At 42.9% G+C, this 26,609-nt stretch overlaps 1 protein-coding gene across 2 annotated transcripts in view; it reads left to right on the plus strand.

Annotated features, from left to right (window-relative positions):
* The window catches only part of RFC4 (replication factor C subunit 4), a 67,511-nt gene extending 42,436 nt beyond the window's left edge, over positions 1–25,075 (plus strand). For both annotated transcript variants that reach the window (XM_068279311.1, XM_068279312.1), the window contains exons 6-11: positions 1,904–2,047; positions 9,834–9,954; positions 12,019–12,144; positions 20,999–21,079; positions 21,185–21,301; positions 24,739–25,075. In XM_068279311.1, coding sequence (XP_068135412.1) covers positions 1,904–2,047; positions 9,834–9,954; positions 12,019–12,144; positions 20,999–21,079; positions 21,185–21,301; positions 24,739–24,834 — 685 coding nt within the window. In that variant the 3' untranslated portion in view covers positions 24,835–25,075. The remainder of the gene's footprint in view (positions 1–1,903; positions 2,048–9,833; positions 9,955–12,018; positions 12,145–20,998; positions 21,080–21,184; positions 21,302–24,738) is intronic.
* Positions 25,076–26,609: the final 1,534 nt, after the last annotated feature.

The raw sequence follows: 26,609 nt of genomic DNA on the forward strand, positions 1-26,609 counted from the left end.
CAATTAGAGTTTAAGCACGTGCAGAGAAGGAACTGTAGCTGTATTTCAGTTTTTCCAGCAGTTTAAAACCTGTCATTACTACTGCTAGTGTACTTGTGTATCACTGACGTTGTTAAAGGGAACCCGAGGTCAGTTATATGGTGGTTGCCATAGTTATTTCCTTTTAATCAATACCAGTTCCCTGCAGTCCTGCTGCTCTCTTTGGCTACAGTAGTGTCTGAATCACACACTTGAAACAAGCATGCAGCGAATCCAGTCAGACTTGAATCAGAAAACCTGATCTGCATCTGTTCAGGGTCTGTTTAAAAAAGTGGACCTGAACTCAGAACGTCCTTTCTGCTTTAAAAGATACCCAATAGCATAATAACCTTTAAACAAAAATAATTTGTTAGAGCTGATACAAATCCTACAATCGATCTGCCCTGTTTCTACTTCCTGGTTCATGGAAGCAGACCTGTTGTTAACATCCTGTGCTTTCTAATGAGCTTATGTGCCATCTCTGCCATGGCAGTCATGTGACACGGGGAGAGGTCAAATTACAGCTTGTGATTAGACCCAAATGAGGGGAAATTATACAGGCTAAACTCTCTAAATGCATACAGGGTACATTTCACTATGTTTTCCTTCTGTCCTGTGCAAGAGTCCAGGTCCACTTTAAAGGCAGAGGATCAGTAGAACAGCCAGACAGCTTGCATTGTTTAAAAGGAAATCAATGTCAGCCTCCATATCCCTCTCACCTCGGGTTCTCTTCAAAGTCAATCTATGACCAAATGTGTATGGAGTGAGACCTACTAAGCTGCTTTTATTGAACAATTGGTGTTTACTCCAATTCCCCAACATCAATCCGCATATTCAGAAAGGCCTGGTGCACACCAAAACCCGCTAGCAGATCCGCAAAATGTTAGCAGATTTTGAAACGCTTTTTCTTATTTTTCTGTAGCGTTTCAGCTAGCGTTTTGCGGTATTGTGTAGCGGTTTTGGTGTAGTAGTTTTCATATATTGTTACAGTAAAGCTGTTACTGAACAGCTACTGTAACAAAAACGCCGGCAAAACCGCTCTGAACAGGCGTTTTTCAGAGCGGTTTGCGTTTTTCCTATACTTAACATTGAGGCAGAAACGCATCCGCAATCCAAAAAATGCCTCACCCCGGGTGTATGCGTTTCTGCAAAACGCCTCCCGCTCTGGTGTGCACCAGCCCATTGAGATACATTGACCAAGCGGATCCGCATCCGCAAGCGGCTGCAGAAACGCTGAAAAAGCTGCTCGGTGTGCACCAGCCCAAAGAGAGGAGTAGACACAAATAACATGAGTGAGATTCCTTTCAGAACAAGACTGTAGTATTGCATTGTAAATCAGGTTCACTTTAGAAAGGACAGGTTGCACAAAGCATTGTGCTTGGGTTTTTGCTGTCATAAAACCTTCCAAAGTGTTTGGAAGCTTCTACAGCAATGACTTTTGCCTGTTCCCCTCCGCCACACCACTTATAAAAGCACACTCACCAGGTCTTATGATCATACGGATATGACCCCCCCCAGCATGTTAAATCCATAAAAATCTAAAATGTAAATCTTTTCAACTTCCCTGGCTTGCTATAGTTGGCTGTACCTGACTGGTTTCGTACACCTGATTTTCTCAAGGATACTATTGTATGCCTTATTTACTAAAATTCTGCAGTCTGTCTAATAAACGTTAGTCCATACTCAGAAGCTGATTGTACTAATGTATTTTTGAATACTGTATAGGAATTAGTGGTTACTCTTATCCAACTATGATCATCTACATGTATTGAAGCACTGGTACAAATAGCCACCTCTCTGTCTTTCGCTCAGTCACTTTCCTTATTTCTGTGTTTGGTGACAAATTTGACTTTGTGGTATTTTTTTTATGTTTGTTTTTTTGTAGTGGAAAACCTTGCCCCCCATTTAAAATAGTTATTCTAGATGAAGCAGACTCTATGACATCGGCAGCACAGGCTGCATTGCGACGCACCATGGAAAAAGAGTCTAAAACGACACGATTCTGCCTAATTTGCAATTATGTTAGCCGGTAAGTACATGTGTACCGTATGTATGTGTTTCAGTGAAAGGACAGTGATACAGGTTTATCTAAAAAGGGTGCCGGGGAAAGCCACTAGAGTATCGGTAAAATTACTGATATTCTACTATTGGGAAAAAGATATAGTAGTAAAATATCAGTAAATATTACTGATATTCTATCGCTAAATTTAACCTTATTTTCACTTAACCCATTCGCGTTCCGTCGTTTTCACTTGAGAAATGTTCACCTCCTATTCATTAGCCTATAACTTTATCACTACTTATCACAATGAACTGATCTATATCTTGTTTTTTCCGCCACCAATTAGGCTTTCTTTGGGGGGTACATTTTGCTAAGAGCCACTTTACTGTAAATGTATTTTAACAGGAAGAATAAGAAAAAAAGGAAAAAATTCATTATTTCTCAGTTTTCAGCCATTCTAGTTTTAAAATAATACATGCCTCCATAATTAAAACTCTCGTATTGTATTTGCCCATATGTCCCGGTTATTACACCGTTAAAGAGACTCTGTAACAAAAATTGCATCCTGTTTTTTATCATCCTACAAGTTCCAAAAGCTATTCTAATGTGTTCTGGCTTACTGCAGCACTTTGTACTATCACAGTCTCTGTAATAAATCTATGTATCTTTCCCCTGTCAGACTTGTCGGCCTGTGTCTGGAAGGCTGCCAAGTTCTTCAGTGTTGTGGTTCTGCTATGAACTCCCCCTTCCAGGCCCCTCTATGAACACTGCCTGTGTGTTATTTAGATTAGAGCAGCTTCTCTCTTCTCTCTTATCTTTTACAAGCTGGATAAATCGTCCTCTGAGCTGGCTGGGCTTTCACATACTGAAGAATTACAGACAAGGGCAAAGCTATTTGCAGGAAGAAACGAGCAGCCTGAAACTTCAGTGCATGAGAGATGCAGGGGGAAAGAAACACACAAATGATCTCTTGAGATTCAAAAGGAAGGCTGTATACAGCCTGCTTGTGTATGGATGTATTTTCTATGTGTGGACATACTGTACAACAACCTACTTCCTGTTTTGGTGGCCATTTTGTTTGTTTATAAACAAACTTTTTTTCCAGTAACACTCCAGGACAGGTACACATTGAGACTTGGCTCCTCCCAGGAACAGGAAATATCCGTCAGCCTCTCTATAAATCAAAGATGGACCAAGGGTCAGGCAGTATTGGATATTTCCTGGTCCAGGAACCAGGTCTCTCTATGTGCTCGCTGTCCCGGAGAGCCTGGGTGGCTAGGGAAGGTGTTGGCACTGAGCGGGCCTTGTCGGAATACAAGAAGGTCCGTTCCCCTGTGGAGTACCTGTGGGTGGCTGCTTGATGGTCCTGTCTCCCAGTGGATTTGTCCCTGCTGGTCGGCCTGTTTTTGGGAAAGGTTTCGCTGCAGGAGGGGCTGCCCCGAAGACTCACCGCGCGGAGGCAACGGCTGGGTTGTGAGCGTCCGGAGGACGCGCATAGCGGAGGCAGAGTGCAAAAATCCTCCGGCCGCGACCTCGGAAACTACTTCCGGGTCGCGTGACGTCACTTCCCTTTCGCCGGGTGAAGAGGGGTGGCCGTCCGGAGTCTCGGCAAACAGCGTCTTGCACCTCGTGGAAGATGTCGGAAGCAGAGCAGGAGCCAGGACGGGTAAGACTGCTCAGCTGAGACCCGGGCAGCGGTGGTGACTCCTGTGGGAGCGGATAACCGTGCGCAGCATTGTTGGTTGATGTTTGCTGCATGTGGCCTAGTTTGGAAAAGTTGTTTGGGGCACGTTATTGTTTAAACTTTTCTTTCTAAACACGCAGTTGATACTGTGCAGGCTGGGATAATCTTTACAATGGCAAATGTTGTTACAAGCTCCTATTTAAAGGCATATTATCCATAGTAACATATGACTGCAAAGGATAAATGATTTACTATAAGTAGATTTATGATGATTATATAGCAGTGTTTTTTTCTATATGAGTCAAAATCATAAATGTTAATATCTTTAGACCTGATATCAGGTTAAAAAGTCAATCGAGTGTTATGTTTTTTTTGTTGTTTCAGGGCACTTCTACAAATGTACCTGACCCTGTAAAAACCACTAAACGGTGCCCTGTGTGTAATAAGGTCAATCCTGCATCAACAAAATTACTATGCAAGGATTGCACCTATAAAGTAATGAAACAAGAATCCGCTTCTCAAAGAGATATACAAGCTTTGAGGCAGGATTTAAAAGACACTTTGAAGGAATTTAAAGCATCTGCATTAGCTTCCAAACCAGATACACCTGCGGAAGGGCAAACTGATCAGGCTACACAGCCTAGCTTATCAGAACCCATTACGCATAAAAAAGCTACTAGCAAGACTAATAAAGCAATTATTGTATCAGATGAAGATGAAATGAGCGACGATGATGTTTCTGCGAGTTCAATTGAAGCGCAGGAGACAGAAAATAAACCTTCCAAGTTCAAATTTCCAGCAGCAGAGACGAAGATTTAAATTTAAATAAAACAGTTACCGAGCCATCTTCAATGCATGATAAATTATATGAGGGTATGGAAAATCAGCAAGATCTGTTTTTTCCAGTACATCAATCAACAAAAAATGTAATATCAAATCAGTGGAAAAATCCAGACAAAAAAACTATTTATGTCAAGAGGTTTTAAAAGACGGTTTCCGTTTGCAGAAGATGATAGTAAAATGTGGGATAAAAGCCCTAAATTAGATTCAGCTTTTTCACAAGTTAATAAAGACGATGAATTGGCCTTCGAAGACTTAGGTCACTTAAAAGATCAATCAGATAAAAGAATTGAATATGCACTTAAAAGGTTGTGGCCTGCTGTTTGTGCCAACTTCAGGCCTTCAGCCGCAACAACTTGTGTGGCAAGAATGCTGGCACTATGGATGCAGCAATTGGAAGATAGCATTAGTAAAGGTGTACCAAAAGATCAACTCATTAATTCGATGACTGTAATGCATAAAGCAGTAGCCTATATAATTGACGCAGCGTCAGAATCAATAAGATTAACTGCTAAAGCAGCTGGAATATCTAATGTTGCCAGGAGAAACCTATGGATCAAAACATGGCATGGGAGTATGGCTTCGAAAAACAGAGTTTGTTCCATACCTGTGGTGGGAGACACTCTCTTCGGGCCGGAATTGGATGAAGTTCTGGAAAGAACCGCTAATAAGAAAAAGTCATTTCCCAAAAAGACAGTTTAAAACAGGGAAAAGGTTTTTTCGTCAGAATAGACAGTCCGAAAAAACGGAAAACCAAAATAAGAGGAGAGCTTGGTCCTTCAATAAAGACCAGAAAAGACCGGGACCAAGTTTTAAAGGGAACCTTAACTGAAAGTGATATGGATGTTTCCTGTTAAACAATACCAGTTGCCTGGCAGTCCAGCTGATCTCTGTGGCTGCAATAGTGGCTGAATCACACCCTGAAACAAGCATGCAGCTAATCCAGTCTGACTTCAGTCAGAGCACCTGATCTGCATGCTTGTTCAGGGACTGTGGCTAAAAGTATTAGAGACACAGGATCAGCAGGAGAGTCAGGCAACTAGTATTGTTTTAAAAGGAAAAATCCATATCCTTCTCAGTTTAGGTTCCCTTTAAAACACCAGCCACACAAAGTAAACAATGACAGACTAAAAGTGGGAGGAAGGTTGGGCTATTTCCTTCCACATTGGAAACAAATAACAAAGAGCCCGTTTATTATAGACTTAATAAAGAGAGGTTATCACATCGCCTTCAACACAAAACCTCTGAAAAAATTTGTAGTGACCAAAAAATTGTTGCCTCAACATCAGGAAGCATTAAAAGATATCATCACAGATATGCTAGAGAGGCAGGTGGTATCAGCAGTACCAGTGATTCAAAGAGGCGAAGGCTTCTACTCAAAAGTATTCCTAGTTCAAAAACCGTCCGGAAAATACAGAATAATTTTAAATCTAAAACCAATCAATCCATACATAAGATACGAGAAATTCCGTATGGAGTCAATTTATTCTATAAAAAACCTGCTGATACCACATGGCTTTATGGCAAGTATAGATCTGCAAGACGCATATTGGCACATACCAATAGAACTAAGCTCACAAAAGTTCCTAAGGTTCGCAGTACAAATGGAAAGAGAAGTTCAGCATTTTCAGTTTCGCTGCCTCCCGTTTGGCATAACATCTGCCCCAAGAATCTTCACCAAAGTTATGGGAGAGTTAATTGCAGCAATTCACAAAAAAGGGATCATTGTAATTCCGTATTTAGACGACCTACTAATCTTAGCAAGAACATTAGAAGAACTAGAGGTACACAAACAGACTTTACTTTGTCAACTACAAGATGCAGGCTGGATTGTGAGCAAAGAAAAGTCACAGCTTACCCCAACACAGAGAATCCTGTTCCTGGGGTTTATAGTAGACTTGGTGCAGCAGAAAATATTTCTTCCACAGGAGAAAGTACAAAAAATTCTATCCGAAGTGGAGAAATTATGTGCATGCCAGTCAGTGACAATCAGACAGATCATGCAGCTCCTGGGCTTGTTGTCTTCGGTTGCACCAGCAATCCAGTGGGCATTAAAGCATACCAGAATACTACAGTCGAGGATGCTGGACAGATGGGACAGACATCAAAAATCGTTAGACAGCGAAATGATAGTAGACTCCCAAACCAAAACCAGTCTGGAATGGTGGCAGATGGTACAACATCTCACACAAGGCAGACTATGGTCACTACCGATACAAAAGATCCTAATGACGGACGCGAGTCTGTCAGGATGGGGGGCGCACGTGGAAACCTTTCAGGTTCAGGGTGTATGGAGTCAATCTATGACAGAGCATTCATCGAACTTCAGAGAACTGATGGCTGTAAAAATGGCAATAATCAGTACGATACACCTTATAAGAGTATGTCACGTTCAGATTCAGTCGGACAATGCGACTGTTGTTTCATATCTGAATCGCCAAGGAGGCACCAGATCCAAGAGACTGTTATTCTTAACTCTGGAGATACTGGATATAGCAGAACACGAGTTACTATTCTTGACAGCAGTTCACTTGAAAGGGGAATTAAATGTTCTGGCGGATCAATTAAGCAGGGTACAGATTACAAATACAGAATGGTCTCTGAACCCAAACTTATTCCAGATAATAGTAAGCAAATGGGGAGAACCACAGGTGGACTTGTTTGCCAACAGGTTCAACAGAAAGTGCAAACAGTTTTATTCCCTCAATGTGATGGACAAACCATTAGCAATAGATGCCCTGGCTCAAGACTGGAATCAGAACATACTTTATGCTTTCCCGCCGTTGAATTTGATTGCTCTGGTACTTCAAAAGTTGAAGTCACAGTGCCATTTGATACTGATTGGCCCGAACTGGCCCAAGAGGGCTTGGTATCCACTCCTTCTTTCCTTGTTAGTGAACAAACCGTGGGAAATACCGGTATCAGAAAATATGATACAGGTACAAGACCAGGCTGTAACAAATTTAGAAAAATGGAGACTTACAGCGTGGTTTCTGAAAGGACAGTCCTTGAAAGTAAGGGATTGTCTGTAAGAGTAGTGAATACTCTGTTGAACAGTAGGAAAGAAAACACTCGTTTAATATACCAGAAGTACTGGAAAACTTTTAATTTATGGTTAGAAAACTCAAACTTCCAATCAACAGAAATGGCGACAATTTTAAGAATTTCTGCAAGAGGGAATAGAGAAAGGACTGGCCTTAAGCACAATTAAGGTCCAGATATCGGCATTATCAGTTTACTTAGATAAAAAATTAGCATTAGATCCTCTAATAATCGATAGAAAGAAATAGACCAGTTATGATCAAACAATTTCCGAAATGGGATCTGTCTTTAGTCCTGCAGGCATTAACAGCTAAAGAGTTTGATGAGGATTCTCTGAGGATGTGTACTCTAAAAACAGTATTTCTAGTGGCGATCACGTCAGCTAGAAGAATTAGTGAACTCCACGCTTTATCATGTAAAGAACCATACTGTTCTTTGACGATCGAGTAGTTCTCCGAACAAGTCCGGAATTCTTACCTAAGGTTGGAGACATGTTCCACAGAACTCAAGAGATAATATTACCATCTTTCTGCACAGATCCAAAAACGGAAAAAGAAAGTAGACAACATAAATTAGATGTTAGAGAAAATCTTATGACCTACTTAGATAAAGTTAAAGAGTTCAGGAAATCGGAAGCGTTATTCATCAACTATGCAAGCAATTCCAAAGGATTGAAAGCATCTACAAAGACCATTGCTAAATGGATAAAGGATTGCATCATACAGCATTATGGGTAAGGAACCTCCAGAAAACGTGAAGGCCCATTCCACCAGGGCAGCCGCAACTACGTGGGCTTACAGGGCAGGTACGTCACCGTTGAACATTTGCAAGGCGGCAACCTGGAAGAACCTGGGGACCTTCATGAGGCACTATCGGTTGGACCGAATAACGGAAACCGATCAAGATTTCGGAAGAACTGTCTTAAAGGCAGTTAGCCCACCCTGAGGTTAGTGAGTGATTTCTTGCTTATCATCTCAATGTGTACCTGTCCTGGAGTGTTACTGGAAAAACCAGGAGTTAGCTCACCTGGTAACGACCTTTTAAGTAACACTCCAGGACAGGTGGGGGTACCCATCCCCATATATATCTCAAATATTGCATGATATACATGTTATGTGTATGTAAATGTAATATAGTAGGGTTATGTCTAGTATATTGTTCCTGTTCCTTTATATTATACTGCCTGACCCTTGGTCCATCTTTGATTTATAGAGAGGCTGACGGATATTTCCTGTTCCTGGGAGGAGCCAAGTCTCAATGTGTACCTGTCCTGGAGTGTTACTTAAAAGGTCGTTACCAGGTGAGCTAACTCCTGGTTTTAAAACTGTTTTTAACCACTTTTAATGCGGCGGGGAGCGGCGAAATTGTGACAGAGGGTAATAGATGTCCCCTAACGCACTGGTATGTTTACTTTTGTGCGATTTTAACAATACGGATTTTCTTTAAAATTATGTCCCTATCACAATGTATGGCGACAATATTTTATTTGGAAATAAAAGTGAATTTTTTCCGTTTTGCATCTATCACTATTTACAAGTTTAAAATAAAAAAAATATAGAAGTATTTCATCTGTACATTGATATTTAAAAAGTTTAGACCCTTATGTAAATATTTAGATGTTTTTTTTTTTTTATTGTAATGTTGTTGTTTTTTTTTTTATATTAAACGTTTTATTTGGGTAGTTTTGGGAGGGTGGGATGTAAACATGTGATTCATAATGTAAATGTGTGTTTGAATTTAATTTTTTTTTACTTTTAGTTGTAGTTTTACTTTTTGGCCACAAGATGGCGGCCATGAGTTTGTTTACATGACGTCACTCTAAGCGTAACACGCGCTTAGAGCGACGTATGGGGTACGTTTCAGCCAGAAAAAGCGAAGCTTCCGAGAGAAGCTGTAGCTTTTTAAGCGGGGGAGAGGAATCAGTGATCGGGCACCATAGCCCAATACACTGATTGCCTGGCTAAAGAAACGCGGGCCGGGAGAGCGCGTGCACGCGCGCGATCGGCCGCAGGATTCCTGGACGTAGTTTCTACGTCCAGGAACCAAAATGGGTTAAACCATCCCACGAAGAAATAGTATGTGTGCATAGATCAATCTCAAGCATCGTATATGATGTGTAATGTCCGTAAAAAGTGTCTGATCTGTTAAGAACGTTGGCCAGCTTTTCTGAATACTGTACACCACTTTCCTGACTTCCTTTTTTTCTTGACTGGTATTTTTGCTAACCCTAAAATATTTTTCCTCTAGAATTATTGAGCCTCTCACATCTCGATGCTCCAAATTTCGATTCAAACCACTTGCTGATAAGATACAAACTCAAAGAATTTTAGATATCTGCCAAAAAGAGGGTGTGAATATTACAAATGAGGTAAGCATCATTTACTGCACGTTTCTCATAGGGTTCATATAAAGTAAGTGGGTTTTAAATGATTTTGGTGAGAATGTTGGTCATGGGTATATTGTTGATCTCCTCAGTAAACATGTTGGATCTGTTGATATCCTCGCTTAGCATACTGGGTCTCTTGAGTGTTCTCCCCAGGCTCTTTTAGCCGGGTGCTCCACCCGGCTAGTTTTAAAGAGCACCCGGCTGTCATCGGCTCACCACCTCCTATGCTATAAGCAGAGTTGCGAAAAACATAAAGATAAAGAGACCGGGCACTGTCCTGTTGTTGCAAATTATTTACTGCTTGCAGCCAGATGACATGCGGTATTGAATGCAATCAAAACATCAAACCTGTCAGGTGTCTTGCATCATAATTTCATGGATACATCCAGTGAGGCTTGCGGAGGGGGGGGGGGGGGGGGTTAACCAGGGGGTGATGGATGTGCACAACAGCCGTTTCGCGCTCTGTAGCGCTTGCTCACGTGCGTATCCGGGCAAATGACGGCGCTTCTGAGTCTCGGATATCTAGACCCGAGGCTCCGCCCACAGCGCACGTCATTGGTCCGTGAGTTAAGGTTACAGGAAGTGTTTCATGTTAGGATGTGAAGAGCGTGGGTACTGGCGGAAGTTGCCTACCAGTGGGTCCATGCAGGCGCCATTACTGCCAGGGATGCATGTAGGGTAAATTACGTGAAACGAATGGGATTATCGTTGTGTGATAAGAGGGGATTAGCCCGTTGTATGGAAACATGGATAGTAATTAGTGATATTCTGTGCATTACTTTACCTCATTTAGTGAAAACATAACACCACATATCAAGCATGACTGCGGAAGTCATGCAACTCCATTTAACATATTAAAAGTGAATATAAATTTGTTTTAAAACCATTTCGTTTATTCGGAAATACCTACTACCTAAGCTAAAAACACTATAGGGGAGCCTGCCATTCAAAAGAATAATGATCGGGATAATTGCCCGATACTTCACCCGACCATAGTCGCAGCAACCTATTCCCTAAAGGAGTACACTTGTGGGCCCTGCATTCTCTTATTGCCCCACCCGGCTGGGAAAAAAATTCTGGGAAGAACACTGTTCTTCATATCCTCACTTAGCATTTTGGGTCTGTTGGTATCCTCTCTTAGCTTGTTGGGTCTGTTAATATTCACGGTAAGCTTGTGGGGTCCGATTATACTGTTGATATCCTCAGTGAGCATGTTTGGTCTGATTATACCATTTAGAAGCAACATCCAGAATGGTTCCAGAGCAGGTGGCGTAACTAGCTTTTAGTGTTAGGTGTTTATATGGGGGGGATGGGTGTATTATGAGGTATAGGTAACGGAAACTAATAGTAAAATATAGGTAGCATTATATAATTGATATTCTAATTATCGTCGAGCTGGTACCCAAATTATCAGGAACTTGTTCGCTTTTTTTTTTTAATTTTATTTTTGTAATTTTTTTTACGGAAAGGAATACTGCCCTATTTCTCTGACTGGAGATACAGGCAACCCTAGTACACACTAGAAGGCTCGGCTGAATGGTGATTGGGGGCCACCTCTGCTGAAAATCTAGCTTGTGTACGCTAACCCCAATGTGTCAGTGAAAGATCCAGAGCATCTTGCCTGAGTGCCAGCCAAAGCCATTACACCAATTCCGTGACCCTTCTCCCCCCTCCATAACATCACTGCCCTGCAAGCTAGTGAAGTGTTTACAGAACTCTGCCCCAAGCCTGAGGGACTGAGTCCCAAATCCTGCAGGCGACATTCATTGAACCTGTGTATGCACCTTAAAGCACACCTAACCATGGCATTGATGTAAATATTTGAGGTTGTACAAAATCTCCACAGCCGCTCTATTGAATGGATGGCAATGTTGTCATTGTCCAGGGTCATTCTTGTATGCATTAGCACAGCAAAGCAACTTTAGTATTGAACCAGAATTGTACTAAATAGCTATTTGGAAGAATGTTGTTTTTTTTTCGGTTGGGTAAATCTTGCTTACAGCTTTCGTGCTACAAGCTCATAGGTTGTTCTGTATTGTTTTTCAGGCAGTATCCTGTCTAGTTGACGTCTCAGAAGGAGACTTGAGGAAAGCCATCACATTTCTACAAAGTGCCACAAGACTCACTGCTGGAAAAGAGATTACTGAGAAGGTGGTGACTGAAATTGCAGGGGTAAGGAGTGTTGTGTGCAGTCACAGCTGCATTTTTTCCTTTTCTTTACCATAAGTCTCCTTTCACACTGCTGCCTTTGTGTCTGGTTGCAACAGACAATATAACCGCAGTACAATGCAATTATATTTTAGAGGTACCAGCCAGACTTTCCCTGAGAGCTTAGCACTAACCCTTCACTCTGGTCCCGAGAGATTTTGTGGACACCTCTGCACTAGTACAACTTAGTACGGCGTAGTGCGGCGTAATCACCATATTGTAACGTGGGTTTCTGCACCTCAATGATACCACTATGTGACATTCACAGTGTGGCGTAACTGCGGGTGGCACCCTAAGTCACTGCATGCAGTGCGTTACCGCAAAACATGGGCATTAATAGTGAAGCATACTTTTCACTGACTGTATGCTTCACTGTATGCAACATAACTCGTGGATAACATTCGGAGCCACTTTCCCTATCCATTGCGTTATTGCTCTTACAGGGGATGCGATGTCCTGTGAACGTAGCCAAAATGTGCTGCGCTTGAGGACAGAAGAAATCTATTTAATCGCCAGATCATATGGTATAGAAGGGCCCTGCACTGGAATAGAGGGCTGTAAGAAGATTCTGGAAGCCTCAGGGCTATTCGTAGGTTTCCTATAAGACAAATAACATTTATATTGTGCTTCCACTTGACTTCACGACATGTCCACCAGGAGACTGGACCACCCATCCCTGAGACAGGAAGAACAGAGAAAGTTTAAGTAGCCACCTCCCACCGCCTACCTCCAGTGTTCTTCCTGTCCCCGGGAAGGACAGACAGTTTCCTGGGCTGCCGAGGCCAGAGGGTGAGTCCGGGGGAATGCTGTGGCTGCCTGGTTGCATCCCTCTCAGGAGGGGATCCCAGGTGACCTCCGTGGTCAGGCGCAGCGCTCCCCTTAGATCCACTCTGTAGATGCAGAAGTTCTGCGAAGGTGCGTTACAGAGCGGGCGGACGTCCCATGATGCGGCTTCCGGCGGAAGGCATCAATCCCGGCTCTTCCGCCAGTGGGGGCGGACCAGGCTGCACGTGGGATGCCGCGCTGTGCGGTGTCTATTACAAATTGACATCTGTGAGAGTCAGAAGCAGCCATAACTGTCTCTAAGGCTGCTGGAAGGATCCGCCGCTCTCTCTGCCACCATGGAGCTCTCCTCCTCTCAGGCCACGGGGCCAGCCGCACAAGCCAGTACAAGCCAAGTAAGTACTTTGATACTGGCTAGGGATAGCAAGTTTGTTGGCAGCTCACTTATGGTGGTTCTATTCTTTTTCAGAACCCAAGGCCTGCTTCCTCTATGGATGAATCTGAATCCAGGGCCTGTGGGATCTGTCGTAAAAAATGTGCTGTTTCCTATCCAAAACCCTTATGTAATGCTTGCATTTTGTCTGTGGTGAAGCATGAAGGGGAGACATGTTTAATAGTATGCTTTCGAAATTTCAAGATCAGCTATCTGAAAAATTTCTTAATGCAAATGTTTCCACTGCTTTGCCATCAGAGTCTAGGGTATCTCAGCAAGATGAGGATGCTGACTTACCTAGGCCATTTCAACAACCAAGGGTTTTGGGGTCCTCTTCGGAGGAAGCAGAGCCAGCTGGGAGGTCTTCTGGCCAGGAAGACGAGACACCTAGGTGCTACTGAAGGGGTAAATTTAAATTACTCCCTGAACAATCAGATTAATTATTGGAGTTCATTTATTCATTTATGTATTCTGAACATTTAGTGTCTAAAGGGTTAGTGTTTCAGGTTCACAAAACAATGCGTGACTTAACGGAAACAGAGTGGAAGGAACCAGATGTCTAAATGGACAAAATGTCCAATACTAGACCTTGCCATTTCAAAATTATCTAAAGACGCACCCATCCCATTTGAAGACACAGGTGCTCTGAGATCTTTCTGACAGGAAAATGAAAGCTTTTTTTAAGAAATCATGGGAAGCGGTTTCCGCCTCATGTGCACCTAATTTAGCAGCGACCTGTGCTGCTCTGTGCTTGATCAGTTGGTTGCAGCAATTGCAATCTCTTTTAAAGAGTAGTTCCCCACCTGAGAAAATTTCTCAGTCGGTTGCGACGTTGAAACTTGCTGCAAAATGTTTTGCAGAGGCATCTAGCGAAGCGGTCAGAATTTCTGCCCGCAGTCTATCTTTAATTAACTCTGTCAGAAGATTCCTGTGGCTAAAAAATTGGGATGGGGACAGTGTCACAAAACAAAGACTTTGTGCCCTACCGTTTGAAGGAAAATTGCTGTTTGGCTCTGCTTTAGAGTCTGTACTCGAAAAAGAGCAGGGAAAAGGAAAAAAATTTCCAGCGGGTAAGAAAAATAAATCTTCCAAAAAGAGATTTCAGGCCTCTAGGAGGAGTCAGAAAGCTGATTCTGGCAAAAAATGGCAAAACAAAAAAGAAAAAAAAGGTTTCCTCTTCAACCCCAAACCCTCAGACAACCCCTCCAAATTCCAGTCAGAACGATGACGATATTCAGGAGGGGGGCAGGCTAAGAAGTTTCTTTCCGGCATGGCAGAAGGTATCAAACAACAAATTCATCTGCAGAACCATCAAACATGGTTACAAGATTCAATTTACGCAAGTTCCCCCGAGATCTTTCAGGGTAACGAGCTCTCTTTGGTGTCCAGTCCAGCAGGCGGCAATGGAAAGGGCTGTGGGATCTCTTTTCCAGAAGGGGGATGTGGAAGAAGTTCCTTCACCAGAGAGGACGAAAGGTTTCTATTCCACTCTTTCTGGTTTCAAAGCCGAACGGCGACTTTCGCCTTATCATTATTCTTCGTTCTCTAAACCAGTTTGTGAAGGACAAGAAATTCTGCATGGAATCCATTCATTCCACAATCCTTCTGCTGGGGAAGAATTACTTCATGGCGTCCATCGATCTGATGGATGCATACTATCATGTCCCCATCCATCCATCCAATGCACTGGAAGTATTTGAGAGGTGCCGTAAAGATTCAATCCCAGATCCTTCACATCCAGTTCTAAAGCCCCGTCTACACCATAAGAGATTGCAGCGATCCGGTGGTTTGAATAGCCGCCGGATCGCCTCCTCCGCGTGCCCGCCGCGTCCCCGCTCGCCGCATTTGATTCCCCGCTCGTCCCCGCTTATCTTCCGCTCGATTCCCTGCCATTGTCCCCTCGCGGGGAGCGAGCAGGGAATCGGCGGTGCGGAGATCCGTCCTGTCTGATCTTATCAATCGAGTCGATCTACTCGTGTAGATGCGGCTTAAGCTCTCCTGTTTGGGATTTCAAGTGCTCCCAGGATCTTCACAAAGATCATGACAGAGGTAGGCCTTTATAAGAATGCAGATGATTATTCTAGTTTCCTATCTAGACGATCTTCTGATAGTGGCACAACCAAAAGATCTGCTCCTGGACCATATCCAGATTGTGCTTGGAGTTCTGCAGGATCTGGGATGGATTCTGAGTGTTCAGAAATCCGATCTAATCCCAGGACAGGAAAAGACCTTTCTAGGAATCTCACTGAATTCAACCTTGCAGATTTCCTGTTTGCCAGAAAAGAAGGTTGATCCATTAATCGAAAGTACTCAGGTACTTCTGAGATCAAAGTCCATCACAACAAGACAGGCGATGAGTCTCTTGGGAAAATTTTTTAGCTTGTATCCCAGCCGTTGCTTGGGCCCAAGCAAGGTTCTGAATATTTCAACTGGCGATCCTGTGCCAGTGGTCAGGCAAACAGAAGGATCTGGACAAGAACATATGATTGTCTGATCCAGTGAGACTCTCTCTGATTTGGTGGACTTGTCGTCCAAACCTGCAAAGAGGCGTAAGTTGGTCAAATCCAAATCCCCTCGTAATTACAACAGACACAAGCCTCTGGGGTTGGGGAGAGCATCTGAAACAGTATTACATACAAGACAGATGGTTTCCCATAGAGAAAACGTTCTCTTCAAACCACAGGGAATTGCTTGCGATCTGGAAAGCTCTGCAGAAATGGGAAGACCTGTTGTTGCACAAAAATGTGGTGATCTAGTCAATCAGACGGCTGTTGCTCACATAAACAAACTAGGGGGGACCTTCAGTCAACCCCTAATCTCTTTCCCTCCAGATATTTGGCTGGGCAGAGAACAGAGTTCTTTCCTTAACCTTCCTGGCGGTAACCCCGAACGTAGTTCGGGGTAAGCCGCACAGGAGGTTTTCTCCGGCCCTGCTGGGCCGATTTTTTTAATTTTTTTTTTTGCTGGACGCAGCTAGCACTTTGCTAGCTGCGCCAGCACACCGATCGCCGCCGCCCCGCGCCCGATCGCCGCTATCTGTTGCGGCGCCCCCCCCCGACCCCATGCGCTGCCTGGCCAATCAGTGGCAGGCAGCGCCGAGGGGTGGATCGGAACTCCCAATGACGTCACAACGTCGGTGACGCCATCCTGCCCCGTCGCCATGGCGACGGGGGAAGCCCTCCAGGAAATCCCGTTCTTCAAACGGGATTTACTGATCGGAGATCGCTGAAGGCTATCATGTAGCGAGCCCTGGGCTCGCTACATGATTTTAAAAAAAAAACTGCCGCGCTGCCTCCTGGCGGAATTTTTCATACCGCCAGGAGGGTTAAAATCGGTTCACCTCAAAGGAATAGACCATGTTCTAGCAGATTGCTTGAGCCGCAAACAAATGTCAGAGAAATTGGTGTCTGAACAGAGATGTGTTCAAAATGATTTGCAACAATTGGGGTCTTCCATCCATAGACCTGTTTGCTGCGTGGGACAACACGCTTCTACCCAGATTCTGCTCCCTTAAAGAGAGTCTGAAGCGAGAATAAATCTCGCTTCAGACCTCATATATAGCAGGGGCACACGTGCCCCTGCTAAACCGCCGTTATCCCGCGGCTTAACGAGGGTCCCTGATCCCCCAAATCCCCTCCGTAATGCGGGGGAGCGCTTCCTGGTTGGGGCAGGGCTAACCGCCACAGCCCTGCCCCACACGCGTCTGTCAGCGCGTATCTCCACCTCTCCCCCGCCCCTCTCAGTCTTCCTTCACTGAGAGGGGCGGGGGAGAGGCGGCTGATAGACGCGAATGGAGGCAGGGCTGCAGCCGTTAGCCCTGCCTCCAGGAGCGACCAAGCCTGCGACCAAGTGTCGCAGTGGGGGGTTTGGGGGTGAAGGGACCCCCGTTTAGCGGCGGTTTAGCAGGGGCACACGTGCCCCTGCTAACTATGAGCTCTGAAGCGAGATTTATTCTCGCTTCAGAGTCTCTTTAACCCCAGAGGCTCCCCAGAATGTGTAGATGCTTTCCTTTTGGACTGGGCAGCAGAAAGAGCATATGCTTCTCCCCCCCCCCCCCCCCTTTCAACTTGATAGGGAGGGTTCTACAGAAGGTTGCAAAATATCAGGCCAATTTGATCCTGATTGCTCCAGACTGGCCAAAGAAGGCCTGGTATCCGTTACTACTCTCCTTGATGGTAAAAGATCCGATGATCTTACCAATCTCAGATCGGCTTCTGAAGCAGAGACAAGTGTACCATCCTGCAGTGGCCAGTCTGAAACTGAAGGCGTTGCTTTTGAGCGGCAGATGTCATGGAAACCATGCTTCATGCCAGGAAACTTGTTACCTCCTCTATTTATCTTGGAGTTTGAAAAGTATTTTGTGAATTTAACAAAAACTCTCCGGAGAATTTAATTTCTCAATTCCCAATATCCTAGATTTCCTACAGAAAGGATTAGGGATGGGTTTAAAGTTGAACGCTCTCAAAGTACAGCTTGCTGCTTTGGGGGCCTATTTTGATGTTCCTTTTTTGTCACAAATTCTTTGATTAAAAGATTCATCAAGGGGGTTTAAAGGAAGACCGTAGTAAAGAAAACTACCGTCCCTCCTTGGGATCTGAATTTAGTTCTAAACTCCATTATTCAGTTTCCTTTTGAACCTGTGGATCAAATAACCATTAAGGATTTAACCCTAAAAACTTGTTTTTTGGTGGCAATCACTACGGCCAGGCGTATCAGAGAAATACAGGCCCTTTGTATCAAGCCGCCTTTTATGTCTATCCAAGAAGATAGAATTAAATTTCAGTTACCACCTTCGTTCACTCCGAAGGTGATGTTTGATTTCCATAGAGATCAGGAAATCTTCATTCCCTCTTTTTGTCAGAATCCTTCAAACAAAAAAAAGAGGAAAAATTTAGCTCACTGGATGTGAGAAAAATAATTTTACTTTATTTGGACAAAACTTCTTCCTGGAGAAAGGAAGATACTTTGTTCAGTTTCAGAGTGCCTGAAAAGGGTTAAAAGCATTCAAAAGTACGCTCAGCAATTGGTTGAAGCTTTGTATTGACAAAGCATATGAGATTGAAGGAAAGCCAGCTCCAAAGAATGTAAAGGCTCATTCTACTAGGGCTGTCTCGTCTTCCTGGGCAGAGAGAAACTCTGCTTCTGTACTACAAATGTGTAAAGCAGCCACATGGTCTTCCTATGATACGTTCATAAAGCACTACCGTTTGGATCTACAAAGAAATCAGGACTTGGGTTTTGGTCGTAAAGTACTGTCTGCAGTTGTCCCACCCTGAGGGAGGTAATATTGTATATCTCCTGATGGACCTTTCGTGGAGTCAAGTGGAAGCTTACAATTACTCTTGCCTGGTAATTGGGTTTCCACGCTGACTCCATGAAAGGTGGGTTAACCCACCCACAACTCAAACGGTAAGTCTCCTACCCTTACATGGTGATAGTCAAAGCACTGGAGGTAGGCGGTGGGAGATGGCTACTCAAACTTTCTCTGTTCTTCCTGTCCAAGGGATGGGCGGTCCAGTCTCCTGGTGGACCTGTTGTGGAGTCAGTGTGGAAACCCAATTACCAGTTGAGAGTAATTGTAAGCTTTTCTCATGGCGGACTCTTAAGTGCTTGAGCTGCAGCCACTAGAGCGGACTCAGTAGGCAGTAGCAGTGTTAGGGAGTCTAGCCCAAGGAATCCTTACTGAACAGGTGCTGACTTACTGAACAGGAAGAGCAGAGATTTGAACAGGCAGAGCCCTTAACCTGTACGCTGTCCAGCCACAGAGGTACTACTGAGGTAATTATCTATCTGTTCTTTTGTTTCACTTCAGGATTGCTTCAGCACAAATTTATCTTTGTACCTTTTGCCTCCTCTCACGTGTCCTTTAAAACGCTAAATGCATAGCAAATGCTACTTGCTAAAATATTTGCTTGCTGTTTGTTATGCTGAAACCCAAGGTGGGCAGCAACACCATTACAAGTTTTTAAATTTAGTTAGCGGCTCCCTGCTGAAATAGAACACTGGATTCAAGCAGAAATATTGATTGGCCAGATCTGCCTTTATGTTAAACTGTGCACACTAGATTTCACCTGAAACGTGCATGCATGATTATCTCTAGCACAGATGTCACACTTGGATTACTTTCTGCCAAATGCTGCTGTGTTTTCCAACTCTACTGCTCTCTCCTCGCACCCCTCCCCCCTTTCTATTGGACGGAATTGGCATCTATCAACCATTCCTAAGGGTGGCGACTAATGATCCAATCTTTTTAATCCAATCTTACCAAATCTGTGTAGTACAAGAGTAAACTGATGGAATATATTAATTGGATATTATATGCAGTTCCCTTTATATTAGATAGAAATGGTAAGATTGGATGAAAAAGATTGGATCATTAGTGGCCACCATTAGTAGAATATCAAGAACAGCCATTATTGGAGACTATTGTCTGCACATAGTTTTGGTCAGCTGAGCAGTGGCTGTTTGACCACATCAATAAATTAACCTGCTGAGCGTTATGCCGCTCAGGTTTTGCAGCCTCATATAGTCCCCCAGTATAAATCTAACAGATTGCATGCCTGCAAAAGCTTTAGCTAGCACTAGGCTAGCTAGTATTGGTGGCCAGCACCCCTTGATGGCTATTGATTCCTCCCCCACCGCTCCAGCCGCTTATACGTTACCTAGCCTGGCTCCATCACTGCACAGCTCCGGTCTTCTCTATGGGAAGGATCGTGCATGTGCAGTCTTGATCCTCCCCACAGAGAAGAGCGGAGCTGTGCGAGGAGGCTGCGCCGATCGCTGGAGCCAGTCTTGGTAATGTATAAGCCGCTGGATCGGGGGTAGGGGGGGGTGCTGGCCACCAATACTAGCTAGCCTAGTGCTAGCTAAAGCTTTTGCAGGCTTGCGATCTGGTGCCCGACACAGGTGTCTGTATTTTTATAGTGACCAAATTGGGAGAAATTGGCAGGGCGGGCGTCCACACGCACTGAAGGTTGTTGCGTTGGGCAACCCTGGTTTGTGAATTTAAGTTTGTCCCATCTACTCTGACATACTGCACTATATTGGGCTCCTTCTCACCTCCTGTTTACCCCAATTTCTATCAAGGTGACTTGATCTACCCCTTACATCAATGAATTAATCTGAATTTGAATCTATGAATGAACAGATTTATGAATTTAGAAATGTTGCTCACTTGTCTCTAAAATCAGTGTAGTCTGTGTTCAGCATCATAAATAAACATTCCTTAGGCAGGGTTCCCACTTGTCAAATTCATATGTGGTTTCCCACATGTGAATGCACATTATGAGAATAATGGGCTCATTCACATCTGTGTTTTTTTCAAATGCAGGAAGAAAACCTGCAGCATAATTTCGCACACCTTGTGCAGTTTTTCATTAAGAATCAGTTAAGCTACTTTGGAAAATTGCGCCCGTTTAAATGTTCACAAATGCACATACAAACCGTGTGGGAAAAACAGGTATGTTTTTTGCATAGACAAGTGTGAACCCTTCCTTACTGCATGGTTTACTTAATATTTTGTGTCTATGCGGAGTAGTTTACATCTTGCTATATGCATGTATTGAATAAGATTATTTTTTTCCCTCTGTATTCTTTTATCAGGTGATCCCTAAAGATACACTTAGTGCCGTACTCGCAGCTTGTCAGAGTGGCTCCTTTGAGAAACTTGAAACAATGGTTAAGGTAAGAGGACCTGTCATGGCATGATTAACAGAAACCATTTTAATATGTGTATGTTCCTAAAAGCACAAGTCTTATTTCTGGCTTGAAAATGTGTTCTTCCCACAGAATTTGATAAATAATGGCCATGCAGCGACACAACTTGTAAACCAGCTCCACGATACAATCATTGAACGAGAGGATCTGACTGACAAGCAGAAGGCCATCATTACAGAGAAACTTGCAGTAAGTTTGTATATACTGGGCTTCTAACTGAAAATAAACATTGTAGGTGCCTTTAGTTATAGTGTTCATTGCGGATAATCTAAGAATCCTATTTCATGTCTGTGACCCTTCTAAGTGGTATTTTGGAGGGATTCCCCTCCCAATAGAGGCTTGAAATCTCCTGGCTCAAATTTTGCAGACCTAATAGTCATATCAAAGTAATTTACCAATGTACACAGCAGACTGTGTAAATACCAGGAGACAGATTTGTCCTCTTAATATTTTCCTATGCTTGTCAAATACAGTGATGTGAAAAACTATTTGCACCCTTCCTGATTTCTTATTCTTTTGCATGTTTGTCACACTTAAATGTTTCTGCTCATCAAAAACCGTTAACTATTAGTCAAAGATAACATAATTGAACACAAAATGCAGTTTTAAATGATGGTTTTTATTATTTAGTGAGATAAAAAACTCAAAACCTACATGGCCCTGTGTGAAAAAGTGATTGCCCCCCTTGTTAAAAAATAACTGGTTAATCACACCTGAGTTCAATTTATGTAGTCACCCCCAGGCCTGATTACTGCCACACCTGTTTCAATCAAGAAATCACTTAAATAGGAGCTATCGGACACAGAGAAGTAGACCAAAAGCACCTCAAAAGCTAGACATCATGCCAAGATCCAAAGAAATTCAGGAACAAACGAGAACAAAAGTAATTGATCTATCAGTCTGGTAAAGGTTATAAAGCCATTTCTAAAGCTTTGAGACTCCAGCGAACCACAGTGAGAGCCATTATCTACAAATGGCAAAAACATGGAACAGTGATGAACCTTCCCAGGACTGGCCGGCCGACCGACCAAAATTACCCCAAGAGCACAGAGAAAACTCATCCGAGAGGCCACAAAAGACTCCAGGACAACATCTAAAGAACTGAAGGCCTCACTTGCCTCAATTAAGGTCAGTGTTCACGACTCCACCATAAGAAAGAGACTGGGCAAAAATGGACTGCATGGCAGATATCAAAGGTGCAAACCACTTTTAAGCAAAAAGAACATTAACGCCCGTCTCAATTTTGCTAAAAAAAATCTCAATGATTGCCAAGACTTTTGGGAAAATACCTTGTGGACTGACGAGACAAAAGTTTAACTTTTTGGAAGGTGCATGTCCCGTTACATCTGGCATAGAAGTAACACAGCATTTCAGCAAAAGAACATCATACCAACAGTAAAATATGGTGGTGGTAGTGTGATGGTCTGGGGTTGTTTTGATGCTTCAGGACCTGGAAGGCTTGCTGTGATAGATGGAACCATGAATTCTACTGTCTACCAAAAAATCCTGAAGGAGAATGTCCGGCCATCTGTTCGTCAACTCAAGCTGAAGTGATCTTGGGTGCTGCAGCAGGACAATGACCCAAAACACACCAGCAAATCCACCTCTGAATGGCTGCAGAAAAACAAAATGAAGACTTTGGAGTGGCCTAGTCAAAGTCCTGACCTGAATCCTATTGAGATGTTGTGGCATGACCTTAAAAAGGCGGTTCATGCTAGAAAACCCTCAAATAAAGCTGAATTACAACTATTCTGCAAAGATGAGTGGGCCAAAATTCCTCCAGAGCGCTGTAAAAGACTCGTTGCAAGTTATCGCAAATGCTTGATTGCAGTTATTGCTGCTAAGGGTGGCCCAACCAGTTATTACTGTAGGTTCAGGAGCAATTTCTTTTTCACACAGGGCCATGTAGGTTTTGAGGTTTTTTTTTCTCACTAAATAATAAAAACCATCATTTAAAACTGCATTTTGTGTTCGATTATGTTATCTTTGACTAATAGTTAACGGTTTTTGATGAGCAGAAACATTTAAGTGTGACAAACATGCAAAAGAATAAGAAATCAGGAAGGGGGCAAATAGTTTTTCACATCACTGTAGTTGTAATTTAATGGGTGTGGCCTCAGGACTTCAGCAGCCTCCCCTCCCTCTTCTACTGCTCTCCACTATAGTCTCCCATTACAATTTCCAAGTGTACCTAAAGGTAAGTCGGAGGTGTGAGTTGAGTCCTGCAGGACCTGGGAGGGGGTGGGCTGGAATTGTAGTACTCAAAATTGTATTGCATCTCTTAAAAAAAACTTTCACATACATCTAAAACACTTCAATTGCTATGGCAATCAAGTTGTAACATACCATCACATGCGCTCAAGCTGTGGGGCAATGTGGGAGCAGCGGTCTGCCTTACGACCGCTTCGCTCAAATGAGCATCTTCAGAGGCTTTGTGCGTCTGAAGTGTTTTATATGCATGTGAAAGATTGACCTCATAATCAATAAAAATCTGTTTTTTTCATACTTTTTATATCCCATACAGTTATATTTGCTTTTGTGCATAAGAATTATTCATTTAGAAATGACAAGTTCCCAAAGTACAGTTTTTTTTATTTGCTCTAAAAGCTGCCATTGCATTTTATTCATAACTGGTGTATTTATATTGTAATGTACCCAGTAATGATTTCTGAGCAGTGTTTGAGTTCAGGACACATTAAAAGTTTCTGCACAGTCAGAAAATGTTTACATCCCTATCTGCTACAATTAAGTAAACACAAGATAATTGGCCTCAATTCACTAAGATCATGCTGGAGATAAGGCAAGAGAAAACTTACCTCCACTAGTAAGAGTTATCTTATCTCTTCATTCCTTACGTTACCTCTTCTGTAGTTAATTTACCTCCTCTGTAGTTATTTTCACACACAGTTAATGAACAGCCTGTCTTTAACTCTGGAGTTATTTTAAGGATTAAAGGGTTAACTTAAAGACAGAAGAGTTAACTTTAGGTTTGCCTGAGGTAAAATGTTTCCTGAATACTACATGCCTTATCGCCATGGTAACAACTCTAGAAGAGTTATTAAAGACAGGAGATAAGCTTAGTGAATTGAGGCCAATGTTCTTACCAGTGTGGATGTGGATCTCCCTGCAGGGAGCTTTCTATTGAAAGTCTTATGTTTTAACCCTTTGAATGCTGTTCTGCTTTAAAAAAAAATGTGGTAGTATATTATATGCTGTAAATAATCTTTAACCTCCTTAGCGGTAATCCAGAATCAGGCTCGGGAAATCCGCAACTCAGAGCGGTAATCCCGTGCCTGAGCGAGTTACATGCAGGAGCTGCTGCAGATCACTCTGTAGTAGGTTTTTTTCTCTTGTTTTTAGGGTCTAAAAGCTTGTGAAAAAATTTCTCAGCTTTTAGAACCGAAATCTGGAAATAATCATAACGTCAGGGAGGTTAAGAGCAAAGAAATGCTGGGTTTTATACCACTTAAAGAGCTACTGATGCAATAAAGTTTTGTGATAAAGAAGACACTGGATAGTGCCGGATACGTTTTTTTTCTACTGATACAAGATTTATTTTTTAGTCCGATATGCATTATGATGAAGTGTTAATGTAATCCAGTTACTCTATTTTTTTGTTTTCACAGGAAGTTGATAAGTGTTTGGTTGATGGAGCAGATGAATACCTGCAAATGCTCAGCCTTTTTGCAGTTATTATGCAACAGATGACTCAGAACAGCTAACTTTATCTTTCCTCGGCAGACTTGTTTATTGCTTTTCTTGTACAGCTTGTATAAATGCATTCATTTTCGTAAAAAATAAATAAAAACTAAAAAAAGTATTTCGTACCATGTGTATATAAATTAGTATTGTGGCAATCAGAACTGGTCGTTTCACTATATGTTGAAAGAACTAATCCAGCTACTTGTGGTTGTCACATGAAGTATATTGTGCGCTTGTTCATACTGTGCACTGTACAGTGGTTTGCAAAAGTATTCGGCCCCCTTGAAGTTTTCCACATTGTGTCATATTACTGCTGCAAACATGAATCCATTTTATTGGAGTTCCACGTGAAAGACCAATACAAAGTGGTGTACACGTGAAAAGTGGAACAAAAATCATACAGGATTCCAAACTTTTTTTTTTTTACACAAATAACTGCAAACAAAGTGGGGTGTGCGTAATTATTCAGCCCCCTTTGGTCTGAGTGTAGTCAGTTGCCCATAGACATTGCCTGATGAGTGCTAATGACTAGAGTGCACCTGTGTGTAATCTAATGTCAGCACGAATACAGCTGCTCTGTGATGGCCTCAGAGGTTGAGAACAACACCATGAAGTCCAAAGAACACACCAGACAGGTCAGGGATAAAGGTATTGAGAAATTTAAAGCAGGCTTAGGCTACAAAATGATTTCCAAAGCCTTGAACATTCCACGGAGCACTGTTCAAGCGATCATTCAGAAATGTAAGGAGTATGGCACAACTGTAAACCTACCAAGACAAGGCCGTCCACCTAAACTCACAGGCCAAACAAGGAGAGCGCTCATCAGAAATGCAGTCAAGAGGCCCATGGTGACTCTGGACGAGCTGCAGAGATCGACAGCTCAGGTGGGCGAATCTGTCCATAGGACAGCTATTAGTCGTGCACTGCACAAAGTTGGCCTTTATGGAAGAGTGGCAAGAAGAAAGCCATTGTTAAAAGAAAAGCATAAGTCGTCATATTTGCAGTTTGCCACAAGCCATGTAGGGGACACAGCAAACATGTGGAAGAAGGTGCTCTGCTCAGATGAGACCAAAATGGGACTTTTTTGCCAAAATGCAAAACTCTGTGTGTGGCGGAAAACGAACACTGCACATCACTCTGAACACGCCATCCCCACTTTCAGATTTGATGGTGGCAGCATCATGCTTTGGGAGTGCTTCTCTTCAGCAGGGACAGGAAAGCTGGTCAGAATTGATGGGAAGATGGATGGAGCCAAATACAGGGCAATCTTGGAAGAAAACCTCTTGGAGTCTGCAAAAGACTTGAGACTGGGGCGGAGGTTCACCTTCCAGCAAGACAATGACCCTAAACATAAAGCCGGGGCAACAATGGAATGGTTTAAAACAAAACCTATCCATGTGTTAGAATGGCGCAGTCAAAGTCCAGATCTAAATCCAATCGAGAATCTGTGGCAAGATCTGAAAACTGCTGTTTACAAACGCGGTCCATCTAATCTGACTGAGCTGGAGCTGTTTTGCAAAGACGAATGGGCAAGGATTTCAGTCTATAGATGTGCAAAGCTGGTAGAGACATACCCTAAAAGACTGGCAGCTGTAATTGCAGCAAAAGGTGGTTCTACAAAGTATTGGGCGCTGAATAATTACGCACACCCTACTTTGCGGGGGGTTTTTTTTGTTTTTAAATGTTTGGAATCATGTATGATTTTCGTTCCACTTCTCATGTGTACACCACTTTGTATTGGTCTTTCTCGTGGAATTCCAATAAAATTGATTCAGGTTTGTGGCAGTAATATGAC

The sequence above is a fragment of the Hyperolius riggenbachi genome, chromosome 4 (genome assembly GCF_040937935.1).
Source record: "Hyperolius riggenbachi isolate aHypRig1 chromosome 4, aHypRig1.pri, whole genome shotgun sequence".
Lineage (NCBI taxonomy): Eukaryota > Metazoa > Chordata > Amphibia > Anura > Hyperoliidae > Hyperolius > Hyperolius riggenbachi.